Source organism: Castanea sativa, chromosome 3 (genome assembly GCF_040712315.1).
Source record: "Castanea sativa cultivar Marrone di Chiusa Pesio chromosome 3, ASM4071231v1".
Lineage (NCBI taxonomy): Eukaryota > Viridiplantae > Streptophyta > Magnoliopsida > Fagales > Fagaceae > Castanea > Castanea sativa.
The window spans coordinates 43526091-43540916 of NC_134015.1; the positions used below are offsets into that span (position 1 = coordinate 43526091).

The 14826-nt window shown below is 33.9% G+C and overlaps 1 protein-coding gene across 1 annotated transcript; it reads right to left on the bottom strand.

Annotated features, from left to right (window-relative positions):
* Positions 1–274: 274 nt before the first annotated feature.
* LOC142627406 (GDSL esterase/lipase At3g48460-like) lies at positions 275–1809 on the bottom strand. The gene is made up of 2 exons (XM_075801260.1): positions 1096–1809; positions 275–794 (listed from the first exon to the last, which is right to left on the bottom strand). The coding sequence occupies exons 1-2, from the start codon at positions 1807–1809 to the stop codon at positions 288–290; spliced, it is 1221 nt and encodes a 406-aa protein (XP_075657375.1). The 3' UTR covers positions 275–287.
* Positions 1810–14826: the final 13017 nt, after the last annotated feature.

Below are 14826 nucleotides of genomic sequence, written 5' to 3' on the forward strand. Positions count from 1 at the left end.
AAATGCCTTATTTAAAATCTTCTCCCTAGGCCATGAAAGCTGTTAAGCCGACACTAAGTGTACTGTAAAAAGTGAGTTCCCAGTTCAAGACCCAAGGTACTCGTGTAACATTTAAATAATAACAATAATAAGGTAAAAAGATAGTAAATTATCTTGAAACAATAAATATTATCTAGCTCTCCAAATGCCACCATTGGGAGCCTACTACTAATCTACCTAGCAGCACAAGCATCAACCATTAGATATTTGTTACTAAAAAGAAAACTGAAAGGCCAATACCAAATATTTTAATATTGCCCTTTCTTCTTCTTAATCAGATCTGCAAATGATGGTGTACAGAAGCCTTGGTTGAAGAAGAGATCAGAGAGGTGTAGATGCATATTTTCGGTCAAGTGAACCCCATCAAAGTTAATGTGGGTGTTGGAGTCCTTGCAAATAGAGGTGCCAAAAGCTCCACAAAGTAGGTTTGGTTGATAGTTGAATGCTCCTCCCCCAGCTCCACAACATGCCTTGAAGGGTTCTTCAAATTGGTACTGTGTGTGTTTCTCCAGTATTGTTGTGAATGCACTATAGTAATCAATATATAGGATCACAGAATCTTTGTATTGCATTCGAATTTCATCCAACCTCTTCTGGAGAAGATTGTTGTGACCCTTTATTACCAAGTTGGCACTCGCTGAACACCCATTTTGATCACGATCATTTGAGGGACATGTTGCTAACTGCAATGGAAGGCATCCTATTGGTGGTAGCCCTTGAACCACAAGGAACTTTGCACCCTTGTCCAATAGCCCCTGTCAAAAGAAAGCAGGCTTAATATGACTATTCCAACATTAACTTCACCATAACATTCATCCTTTCTCTTATATGTAATGCACCATTTTGTGAAAAGAGTGTTGATCAAATGTTTAGGTTGGAAGAACTCATTGAGATACTATTTTTTTTTTCCTTCTAACAAGCTAAGGCTATATGCTACTTGCTTTCTTTTTTTTTCGTAATATTACGCTTGTTAGGATAATAGTTAAATGATTAAATTCATCATTTTTATTAATCAATTTAAGCTTTTGATATAAATGGTAGTTTATCAATGCATACCAATGCAAGTGTGCAAATGTGATCAACAGCTTGCTCTGTGAATTGCTTATTGGCAATAGCAGGGCCAATGGAAGAGGCAAAAAGACGAGCATAGTCATTGCCACCAACCTCACCAATCCAAAAGAGAGCGTTCCCAAGCTCTAATTTGCATGCAGCCTCATCTTTTCCATGGCATTCTCTCTCCCCAACAAAGCTATGGAACCAATCAATTTGAGTTTGGATACTCTCTGGATTTGGTTTCCACATTAGGGGATTTCCAAAATTGAATTGACTAAATAGATTATTTGAAAGAGTCGTTGATCCGGCTATTGCAAAGTTTGCACCACTTGAGAAGTTTGCGGAAGAGTCTTTAAAGGCTGACAAGTGGGGTATGTTGAGAGCTTCACATAGGAAATCAATGACCAAGCGGCCATTAGATAGTCGATAACCTGATAATTTTGAATTCTGTGATGAGCAATATGGGGACCAAGCGTGAGAGAATAAAGTGCTAATGAAGGATTTGAGATCACCCAAGCTATAAGCATTTCCAGTGTCTGTGTTTGAATCGCCGAAAGCATAAACCTTATTGAAGCAACCTTTGAAATCAACTTTTGCTTGGAAACTAGCAGGAGGTGGTGTGCTTTCATGGCTCTTGTTATGAGAATATGAAGGAGACAAGGATAACAAGAGGATGAAGCATGCAATTTGAAGAAACAAGTACCTAGAGTTTGCCATTTTGTGACTCAACAAAGAATCTTGTTTGTTTGTTTGATTGTAGGAACTAAATGGTGGACCAAATGAGGTATTTATACTTGGTGCCTCTCCCTTTTGGGATGGTAGCTTGTTGAGGCATTGTATGAACCTCCCTACCTTTAGGAGAGCAAAGATGATCTTTGGTTTTCTTGGTCATTATTCGATGTCACAAAACTTGCAGTTTTGAGTCTTGTGGTGTAAATTTGACATTCTATGAGCCTAACAATACTTGGGAACTTAGCTTCATTGTTGTTTGTGGAACCAATCTCTCCTAGACACGTTGTTGGAGATTTAGACCCTTATTTTTAGAAATTAAGCAATTTTAATCCAGCAAATTAATTAACCAAATATTTTGGGATGTTCAATTTATGGTCAACTAGCTTGTAACCTCATGTACATGCATGAGATACATTTACAAATAAGCATAATTAAATGAGTATTAAAATTTTACCAAATTTATATATAATGTTTGTATATTTGAAAATATAAAATATCTATTAATAAAATAATTAAAATTTTATTTGAAGCAATTGAAAAAGAAAATCGTTGAAATTGTTATCCATGAAACTCTTAATTTTAATTTGTCTGGCCACTATTTAATTTGTATAATAATAATAATTAATCAATGATGGTGATTTTTTAAGGTTTATTAATTTTGATTCTATGGTTATTTTATTTGATTACTCATTTAGTACATAAAATTAAGAAAATTAAATTTGACTCAATTTTTGTAGTGTAGTAAATAGTTGCAACAAAATTAAGAAAATTGAATAGAACATATGACATAAAATTAGACTACTATTTGAGATCTCATTAGATTTCTCTTAGCTTTGATAAGTACAAACCAATCTTGGTAAACAAATATATGCAAAAAGTAAATAATTTTTTTTATACAAGATATAATTCTACTATAGCCCAATCTAAGTGTATAAAAGTAAATAAAATTAAGCATAAGGGTTATGAAAAGAAAAGTTCAACATGGAAAAAACTCCTTAGAGGTTTACCACCAACCTTCAAGAAAACAAATCCACTAAATAGAATCAAAGTTCTATAGTTGAATCATCCTTAATTCTATAGCTCCCCACAATAGCACTTACAATTTTACTACATGCAACTCAAAATCCTTAGACTCGTTCCTAGCAAACTCTATACAAACGAGAACTCCATCAAGTAGGGCATAAAATTTTATAGATTGGATGAATCAATAGACCTAAATTGGATTTTGTATCTGTGATTCTTGATCGAAAAATAGGTATCAAGACATGCATTGAACTTATCTCAATCAATGGATATGTATATTGAAATTTAAAAAAACTTCTTTCTTCTTGAACGATGTATTGAGATTTCAAAAACTTCTTTCTTCTTGAGTTGTTCTAGGCATAAGCCTTGGACTTCAAAAACTCTCTAAAAAGTAAACCATGTTGGTATGGGTGTGTGTTCCAAACACTTTCATTATTATTTATTTTCTAGCCATTGGGAATTTATGAGTAAAATAGCCGTTGGCAATCATGAGAAAAATAGTTGTTGGGCAATAATGGTTGATATAGCTGTTGGGTTTTTATGGGTGTTAGTTACCAATAACCATATGTTATTATTGTCATGAATAACCTATATAATTTCTGTAAGTGCACAATTGCACCTGGACCCAAGAACAGTTATGGGCTCAGGCCCAATGAGCCTTAAACAATGAAAATTTGTAGAGAGTGGGCTTGAAACCCAGGTTAGAAGTGAGTGAAGATTAAATGACAAACTAAAGATTGCCAGTATTAAGAAACAGCAAAGAGTAATGTAAATAGGTCTTCTCGGACGTAAGCCGAGGGCTGTTCTTATATTATCTCTCTCTCTTTGTCTTTTTTTTCTTTTTAGGTTACAAAAAGTTCCGTCCTCATTTCTGTTCTAGGTCTTTCCTTAAATACTCTTCTTCTTAATACTTTATACACGTGTTGCCCCCAACTCCTCCCTTAGTATAGATATTTCTTTTCTTAGTGCCTTTGAACAGTAACTAGAAGTTTCCCTTCCACTGTTTAAGTGTCACCTCCCCATTAATGTGGCCAGGGTGGTAGGTGCAGGGTCTTTAATGTGGAGGTAGCAGCCTTTGTCTTTGACATTTCTTCAACACTGGTGCTTCTGGGGCATTCAAGGGTTCACCCCTTTTAACCATTGGTCTTGACCGTGTCATTCCCTAACCTGTACCATGAAGTCCCGGGTTCTCTGGTGTCAGTCCGAGGGTAAGTTCACCCTCGGCTGGGTCCTCGGACCCTCGGCGCATGGGCCGACCCATAGTATTAACAATTTCCAAACCCAGGGTCAGGTCGGCCCTCCTTAACACGGCCCAAAAGGCCCATGTTCCCATCAGGATCTTTTTACCCCCCACAATTTCCATCATCACACCCTTTCTTAAAAGTCATATTTTACTACTCTATATTTAGATATACACAATCCTATTATATGTCTCTCCCACATATTTTTCTACAATTTATATTTGTTCTACGGAAATGCAATAGAGGGTTATTCTTGAACCTTCGTGAGTGAAAGTGCTTCCATCACGAAGGTTGGCGCTATAGTCTAATCTTGAAGGGTTGTTTGGCCAAGAGAACCAGTCGCACTAAGTATTATTCCGGATGACACGAATCAACCTTTAAGGACAGTACTTTCACAGTGTGATTCTATAGTAATAGCAGTGTGAGATCGTTCTAAACTCCTTTTTATTTTCCATTCTTGCTAATTATTTGGGATTTTAATTTTGTATCAAAACTTGTTTATTCACTAAAATATTTCCAACAATCTTAGAAATTGATTTTCATGCTTCAAAATGGATAAACAAGTTATCGATATTATGTTTGTAAGGGAAAAATCTTAGTAGTTATATTCACAAATATAATTACTTATATCTTTTGTGGAGCTTCTTTTGCTATATGTTTAATCTAAACAATTTGGTGGACTAAGAATTTTAGAAGAAAAAATAAATGATGTACATCCATATGTGTTTTTGATTCTTTAATCTAAATCAATATGTGAATAATATTATGTAACGTTGTCTTAAAAAGTGAATATCAACTTATTGAATTTGCATTTTGTGTGATATTATATGTTTATCATATTTAATGAAATAGTTTTGTGTCTATTGAAATATGAGAAACATGAGATTGAAGAAAAATGTATATTTTTTGAGAAATGTTTTTTTGGAATTCATAACAAATAATTAATGATAATATGTATGATAAATGAGATAATAATAAAAAAATTTGGCACAATTGTGAAAGAAAAAAAAAATGGTGTAGACTTATGGTGAAGGCATTCCTATTGTTAAGTGGGATCAATAGTGCCATATCAACATGACACTCCTATTGTATGATGAAGATACAATAATACCATAATTTAATTAAATATTTTTTCCTTACTAAAGTATTCAAGTAATCATTTATGGTCATGTGAAAAATAAATTGTAAATGATTAAACATTTGTATTATACAATTGTGGTATAATGATGTCAAATTTTACAAAATATTGAGTGTCTTTTCCTTGTGAAATTATGGACATTCTTAAGAGTGGTTTCTAGTAACTAGAGGCTTTTGGCTCTATGTACAAATGCTATTATTATTACATCTCTTGACACAAATATATGAAATGAGAAATTATGGAAAATAATTTAAAACTTCTTCATATAAAAAAAAAATGATCCAACTAGTATTTTGGGCTAATGTATAAGATTTAGAGGGAATATATATTCCTTTTATCCACCAAGTGCAAGAGTGATATTGAAAAAATATATTTACATATTTTATTGGCTATATGTGTTGTTTTGAGATGGTGGATAGGTTTTTGTGAATTTGAAATAAATAAAAAACCTTGCAAATCCGTAACAAGAGGAACCAAACTCCATAGTTTGGTACGTAGTAATTTGGATGATTTAAAACACACAATGATTAGAGGTGGTAAAAGATTTTATGTAATCTTTATTGATGACCATTTTATATTTACTTAACCCTATGTATTAGTAACCAAATATGAGGTATTGGAAATTTTTATAAAATATAAAAAATGAAGTTGAGAATGGCGTAAGCCTAACTTAGTATACCTCGAATTGTGAGGGTGGTTGACTAAGATGTTACCAAAATCTACGAGAAAAATACCTCAAAGTGTGGGGGATACTTGCCTAAGGTCATGCTACATGAACCTAAAAGGAGGAAACTTGATTCTTAAATATGTGATTGTGTGTTTATTGGTTACACTTGCTATAGTTCATGATATAGTATTATTTTCATCAAGAGTGATGTATTTAGAATTTAATACTATTGTTGAATCTTAAAATGCTTTCTTTAAATATGTGTTTCCCTTGGAAAATAAGGAAAATTTGTTTCATGAACCTATTGATACTTCTAATGATCTTGTTGTGATGTACAAGGATTGAGAAGAAGTAAGCAAGCTATTAAGAAATAGAGTTATGGTAACAATTTTATTGCCTATATTGTTGAAAATGAACATGTAAGTTATTATGATACAATTTAATTTGTTGATGTACCATTATGGTTGGAAGCTTTTAACAAATTATTAGATTATGTCTAATCATGCTTGGAATGGGTTGAGCTTCCACCTAAGGATAAGGCTATTAGTTGCAAGTGGGTGTTTATAAGAAACTATAACCAATGGGATCATAGATAAGTATAAGGTATGCTCGGTAACTAAAGGCTATAAGCAAAATATCATGTCGATTATTTGATACTTACTCTTCGTTTATTAGAATTGCATCTATAAGAACGTTGTTTGTCATTATATCTATTTACAAACCTATTATACATCATATGGATGTAAAAACTGTTTTTCCAATAGGTGAATTAGAAAAAACAATTACATGGAACAACTCGAGGGTTGTGTTTCCCTTGGACAATAACTTAAAGTTTGTAAATTGGTCAAATTCTTGTATGGATTAAAACAAGCACCTATACAATGACATGAAAATTTTGATATGTGATGCTTACACATGGATTTGTGATTTATGGTCATGAGGATAAATGCATATATAATAATAAGTTAAATAATAATGAAGGTATCATTATTTGTTTAAATGTTGATGACTTACTTATATTTGGAACTAGCCATAATGTTGTGCATGATACTAAATGTTTTCTTCCCTTTAAATTTGATATGAAAATTTTGGTTGAGGAAAATGTTATTTTAGGCATCAAAATCCTTAGGGATAATGATTGCATTGTACTATCTTAATCTCATTATATGGAGAAAAAATATTGAACACTTTGATATGTGACCTATGTCTATTATGTATAACTTAAAGGTGCACTTGGTCAAAATATTTGGTGATAATGTTTCACAAGATAAATAAGCGAAAATTATTGGTTGTTTAATATTTTTGACAAATTGTAGTCACCTTGATATTGCAAATGATGTTAGTAGATTGAGTAGATATATTCACAATCCTAGCATTGAGCATTGGGATAATATATCTATATTATTTGGATATTTAAAGGGGACTTCTTATTTTTGTTTGTCATATTGTGGTTATCTTATTGTTTTAGAAAGATATTGTGATGCTAACTGGATCTCTGATACAGATTATGTAAAGCCCACTAGTGGATATGTATTCTCACTAGCTGGAAGGGCTATCTCTTGCATAGTGAGATCTAACATGTAAACAGAGTTAATGGCCTTAGAGAAGGCTAGATCCGAAGTTGTGTGGCTTAGGAGTTTAGTAACTGATATGCATCCATTTACTAACTCTGTCGTCTCTGTTTGCTTTCCTTGTGATTTCCAGAATGCCATAACACATGTTAATAACAAATTTTATAATGGGAAAAGTCGACATATCCAATTGAGGTTGAAGCAGCTTATTGATAATGATGTTATGTCATTGGACTTTGTGAGGTCTGAAAGGAACTTGGACGATCCTTTGACTAAACCAGTAGCAAAAAGGCTGGTAAGTAAGACACCTAGAGGAATTGGACTGATACCCAAGTTATGACACTGTGGCTAATGCTCAACCTCTATGATGGATTCCAAGCAAAATGTTAACTGGGTAGAGGTCATTAGTGGTGTATGTGGGCACTATCATTTGTTATGTGTTTTCCTCTATCTCGGTAAGGAGATTAGTGATGAGTCCATCCTTATGGTGTGAGACAGCGCTAAGTTGCAAAATGTGAGGTTGAGCTTTAGGCTCTTAATGGATCCATATCCCTACCTGTTGGGATGGGTTGTACCTGCACGCACTCCAAACAGATGCCATTGACTAAGTTGCAGATTGTTGGAGGTAGAGCTTTAGGCTCTTAATGGACCCATATCCCTACATGTTGGGATAGGGTGTATTTGCACGCATTTCTGATAGATGCCATCGACTAAGTTACAAATTATTAGAGGTTGAGCCCTTGTGAAACCCAGTGGCGCATGGCCTGGATAAGGTGCCAACCCGCTTAAGAACAACCTTGGTAAAGAAAGTTATGTGCGTGGTAAGTTTGAATTACTAATAGCTTGGTTAAAAGAGTTTTAACTCCATCATTGTCTTTTAGTTCCTATTTATTTATCCTAAGTATGGTTAAAATCTTTTGGTACCATATTGATACATGCTTTCTTTAGTTGCTTGGCTTTCCTATTTTGTGTTTGTAACATGTGGGGGATTGTTGGTGTGGGTGTGTTCACAACACTTTTATTATTATTTATTTTTTAGCCATTAGAAATTTATGATAAAATAGCCGTTGGCAATTATGGTTAATATAGCCGTTAGGCTTTTATGGGTATTAATTACCAATAACTATATGTTATTATTGTCATGAATAGGCTATATAATACCTATCATCATACTCTTTCTTAAAAGTCATATTTTACCACTCTATATTTAGATATACACAATCCTATTATATGTCTCTCTCACATATGTTTTTTACAATTTATATTTGTTCTAAGGAAAGCCAATAGAGGGTTGTTCTTAAACCTTCGTGAGTGGAAGTGCATCCATCACAAAAGTTGACGCTATAGTCTAATCCTAGGGGGTTGTTTAGCCAAGAGAACCAATCGCACCAAGTTTTACTCCGGGTGACACGAGTCAACTTTTAAGGACAATGCTTTCACAGCGTGATTCTATAGCATTGTGAGATTGTTTTAAACTCCTTTTTGTTTTACATTCTTGCTAATTATTTGGGATTCTAATTTTTTATCAAAACTTGTTTATTCACAAAAATATTTTCAACAAAACACACTCAATACCAACTTTATATCATGGTTTGCTAGCCTACAATCTATTGACCTAACACATGTTTCTACTTATGCAATGACTATCACCAAAACATTTTTTTGGGTGATAGAATATGAGATCTATTTTTAATTTTTTAGTCAAATTATCATCAAGATATGTTTATTTCCCCCTTTTTTCCATATATATATAAACAGAAACATAGCATTTATTGCTATTGAACTCCTGTTGCACCACCTCATCATCACATTGCTCTAGTAGCAACGTCACCACTAGGATACATGACCAGTTAAGTAACCTCAGGTGTCCTACCCTTAGTGACTACAGATGGTATGGAGACGTCTTTACCACTAGAGTCATGTACAGAAGCGATTGTAACTCTCCGTTTTGGAAGGAGAAGTTTATCTATGGCTTACCTAGTCTTTTTGCCCATAAGATTAGGGAAACTCTTAGTAACTCCTCAGGTGTCATAGATTATGATGACCTAACTTATAGAGACATATCTAGTGTCATTCGCAGAGAAGGCCTGAAAATGTGCATAGACATGAAAATCCAGAACCAGGCCAATAAGGACAAGAGAAAAGCTAAGTATGAAGTGGGAAACTTCTGTACTCAGTATGGCCTCCCATAGGCCCATCCAAAAGGAAATCTAGAGGGAAAGAATACCCTAGGAAAAGAATAGCCTCCAAGTATTATAGAAGTCAAAAGAAGCCTAGTAACTTCAACAAAAATGATTTCTATAAAAAGAGCAAGAAATCCAAGGATTACCATAAAGTCAATGGTAAAAGGAAAGATTCAGCACGAAAAACATTTGATAAGAAAAATAGCAAATGTTATGAGTGTGGCAAGAAAGGTCATTTTAGGAATGAGTATAGATCCAAAGCTAAAGCTTTAATCAACACTCTCCAAGGTGATCAAACCAGCAAAGATGAAATTTTCAAGCTCTTAGAACTCAATCACATAGATAATGAGTCCTCCAATAGTTCTAGTGACAATGAAATCTTCCAGGTAAACCAGCCATCATCCTCCAAAGAGTTATCTAGTATCTCTAGTAGTCAAAACATTAGAATAGGATGTAAAGACAGTTGTTGCAAAAACAAATCAGACAACGTTCTTAGCCAACAAGAGGAGCTTCTCCTCACTCAAATAGATAAGGTTGAAGACCCAATTGTTAAGGCTTAATACCTTAGCAAGTTTTAGAGCACTTTAATCAAAGAAACAAAAGAAACCAAACACAAACATCCTGAACCCCCAGTTAACCTAGAGAAAATCTTCAATAGGTTTACCAAAGCTAAGATAGAATTTCAACTACTTTTGTATGAGGGCGACCTTCATTGAGGTAGTTATTGGCTACCATAATCATGTGTTGGATTTTTTTTATGATTTCTTGTTATGATAATCCATCTATATTCCATTCATAGAGTTTATCAGAAGATATTGAGAACTGGTTGCTAACATTCTTTTCCTCAAATTGGAGGTCAAGGGGTGTTGATCTAGGACACCAATTTTTGGTGATACTGGTTGGGATAACCCTACGATGGTGGAGTTTACTCACCTGTAAATTCTGAAACTAGTTTTCTAATTGTCTTATCTCCTCTTCAGATTCTGTGGAGGTGTTGCTACTACTGCTGTTAGATGCAATATGGATGTCTAGGGTGGCCAACCTGTGGTCTCTACTAGTTGAAAAGGTAGTTGGTTCCTTCTTAACTAGCTCTTCTAACTTTTGGTTGATTATTTCTAATGCGGTTTTATCTTTGGACCTGAGACTGGTTTATCGAATTACTGGTAACTTAACTAAAGTCTTTTCTAAAGTCGGGATGGGCTTAACAAGGTTTCCAGCCTTGGCTTCTATCCTATCTTCTATTCTGTCTAGTTGTTTTCCTATGACATCTAAACACTGGTTGGTATAATTATTTTGTTCTATGACATTTTTTACTGGTTTATCTTCACTGGTAGGCTTTCTAAAAGGAGTTGCAACTATTTCATAGCCTTGGTGTTTGATGGTTATGTTTTCTAGGGGAGGATGACTAGATCGGACTACTTCCTTGTTTTCTTTGGTCTAGCTTGTTTTTGTGATGACACAAGACTTTCTGTGCCATTCAAAATGGTTTTCAAAATATTCAAAGAAAGGGATATTTACTGATATCCAGATGACACTGGGATTCTCAATTCAAAGTCTTTTGAAGCTACAAATTTAGATTTAAACTTAGGAGATTGGAATATCCCTACGGTCCCCACCAATCATATCTATAAGTCTTCTTGGTCCCTTAAAAAAGCTTTTAAGACAGACTACCATGTTAAGACTAAAGAGCAAGTTTATGGTTTAAACAAAAAATATGAAACCTGTTAATTATTTTCACCATCAACTCTAGTTGCACATCAGAAAGAAGGGCACAACTTCTTACACATAGGTCTCGTCCAAGTAGGAGTTAAACCCCAAATCAGGGAAGGATTGAATTGCTCAATCCTCATGGCCCTTAGGGACACAAGACACATCAGATATATAAACTCAGCTTCAAAGGTTTTTAGGATCTTTCAACTACATCTCTGATTTCTATCAAAATCTTAGGCAGCAATGCAAACCACCTTTTGATAGACTTTGAACCAATCCACCTCCTTAGACCCCAGCTCATACATCAGTTGTCCAAGAAATCAAAAAATATATTAAGACTCTCCCTTGTTTAGGAATTCCCTCAGTAAATTCCTTCAAGATCGTCCAGACAAATTCCTTTAACATTGGTTATGGTGGCATTCTCCTTCAGCGTACAAATCCAAATTCCCTTGAACAAATAATTCATTTCCATTCAGAAATTTGGACTCCTGCTCAGCTAAATTATAGTACTATTAAAAAAGAAATTTTATCTATAATACTATGCATTTCAAAGTGATTTATTAAATCAAAAGTTTTTAATCAGAATTGATTGCAAATCTGAAAAACATGTTTTAGAAAAGGATGTCCAAAACATTACATCAATGTAAACAATAGAGTGACTACAGAATGGATTGCAAATCTCATTCATGATGGATGGTTTTAACATTACATAGAATTTTGCCTTTACATATTTTTCTACTGTAATTTTAAATTTATTTTTTATTCCTAAACATTTCATATTACACCACATGGACTACTATAAAAGATATACATGCCTTAAAAATCAATTGATTGAATGACTAACACAATGTTCTGACTCCTAGGAAGTTACAAATTCTACTCCTTTTATATTCCTTCGCAGAAAAAAAAACTAAAAGGAAAAAAACCTTTTTTTTTTTTAATCTCTACACTCTTCTCTCTTTGTAATTTATTTCTAGTACAACTTTGAAACTGATGCCACTTTGTTTTAGAGGAGTAGAAGGAGAAGTGGAAGAAGAAGGAAGTTGAGAGGATTGTCTACAATCTTCACCCCTATAGGGCACCTCTTCTTTCTCCCACTAATTTCCCCAATTTTAAATGGTTAATTTGACATGCTCTATTTTTTTAATCTTTTTTTTTTCTATGTTTACTGTTTTGTTTGGTTTTGGAGACAGAACTTCAAATCATAAATGCCCTAGAACCAAAGAACCATCCATAAACGAAAATCTACAGTTTTTCTTTTATTTTCACTTTACTTTCTACTTCCAATTTGTTTTGTGTTTGCTTTATTTTAAATATATCTTTCTTTTTTGGTTTTTGGGAACATAAGTCTCTTCTCATGAAAGGTTGCAATTTGAGTTTCGATAACACTTGGATGCTTTGATGTGCTTGATTAATCTGCCTTGTGTGTGCTGCCTTTGTTGATATATACTTGTGCTTTGATAGATGAATGCTAGGTTTATGGATGATATGCCACAATTAAATGCTTTAGATGCATGTTAGAGTGTGTGTAAGTTAGAATAACATGTCAAAAGACCCTTCAATGAGATTAAGATTTGAAACACAATGAGTAGAGGCCGACGCATAGATCAGGTGGGGTTGGGTGCCTAACACCCTCACATCCCCATTCTTAAACTGGACACGTGCTTTGGTAAAGATTAGTCTATTAACAAGGGCGCTATATTTATGGTTTCTAGACCTAATCTAGGTGACAACTCTATTTACACCCTCCTCAATGGTCCACCCTAGGCCAATGCGTACTTCCCATGGTTTTCGGGGAAACCCAAAAGCTTATCACGGGAGCTTGCGTCCACAGTCATTAATTTTTTTGGGGGGAGGGTTTGTGTATGAGATGACTGGTAAAACTCCTCAATGAAGGAGTGGTACTAGAATATATATATATATATATATATATATATATATATATATATATATATTAAAAAGAGATGTAGATGTAGTTTCCTTTTATTTAAAATTTTTGTTTGTTAGCTCACCAAGGAGGTTAAATTTTGTTGGGTTATAGATAGAACCTGGTTAATTAAGACAATTACCCTAGTTAATTAATTATAACAAATTACATGCAAATTGTGAAGGCACATATAAATCACCAAATGAACTACGTACAGTGAAAATTAAATTGACAGGGTAATTTGTTGACATATGGGGAAAACCTCTCGCAAGGCAAAAATCTCATCATGTGATTTTCAGGTCACCACTTCTAAGAATCACTAATCAAGAATCAAGTGGTTACAAGCATAAGAAATCTTACCAATACCTTAGACTATCCCAAAATACCAACATACGGTTGAACCTTTACTCTAAGACCCAATTGGACTTGATCATGTAAAGACTTCTTCCCTTTTTGCATGAATCCTATTACGTGACGAACTTCTTTGCACGAATCCAAGTACATGACTAACTCCAGAATAGCCTTTTGATTGCTATAGTTGATTTGCAATAGCTTCACATAGAAACACCAATAAGATCTTTAACGGTTGGTGCTAGAGATTTTGCTTGGTTACAAAACCCAAAAACACACAAGAAACGTAGCAAGATCTTTTTCTTCTATAGGAGAAGGATAGGGTTTCAATAAAAAAACCTTATGAGGCTCTCTAAGGTTAGCTTTTTAGGATTAAGATTGTCTTTCTCCCTACCTCCTTATGTATATAGGAGATTAATGGGCCTTTTAATGAGCTCTCCCATTCTTGTTAGGTTTACACAAACCTTGGGCTCTCTTAATCCTATTAGAATTACACAACCCATAAACAAATAGCCTCTTAGAATAAAACATTGTTGTTCTATAGCCCGATGAAATCTGTCAGCTCGATAGATCGAGATGTATCGAGCTAGGTATCGAGTTTCATTCAATCTTAGTAGATTGACAGGTATCGATAAGGTCTCGGAACTTGCAAATTCAGCTTTTCTTGAGCAGTTCTTAAGTAATTTTCATGTCTTCAATGGAACCACTTGTCATGATAATCTTTAACTTACTTAGATTTGCCCAATAATAAGTAAACTGCATTTTGTCATAGGATATGCCAATACATAAAAAAAATATGACACTAACAAATTTAATCTTAAACTATTTATATTGAACCATACTTTTGTAATGTTATTTTGTTGTGAAATTTTAACATGTAGAACAAGTTTCTTTCTTTTGGGCATGTTATCCCATTTGCTAATAAAATATACTAAAAGTTGAAACTATTTGTGTTTGGTGTGGGTTTTGGAGCCTTGATATGTCTTCTCTAGCAATTGGTTTAGCCCAAATATGTTTGCCAAAGCTTTGTACGAATTTCTTTATGTTGTATTGCTCTGAGTCCCCCACCTATAGTTCGCCTATTTATTTATTTATTTATTTTAATAACATATTGGTAAGCTATCTCAGCAAGTGCAAAAGAAATTACAGATTACAGTCTCCTGTCCAGGGCTGGATCTACCTTATGAACAA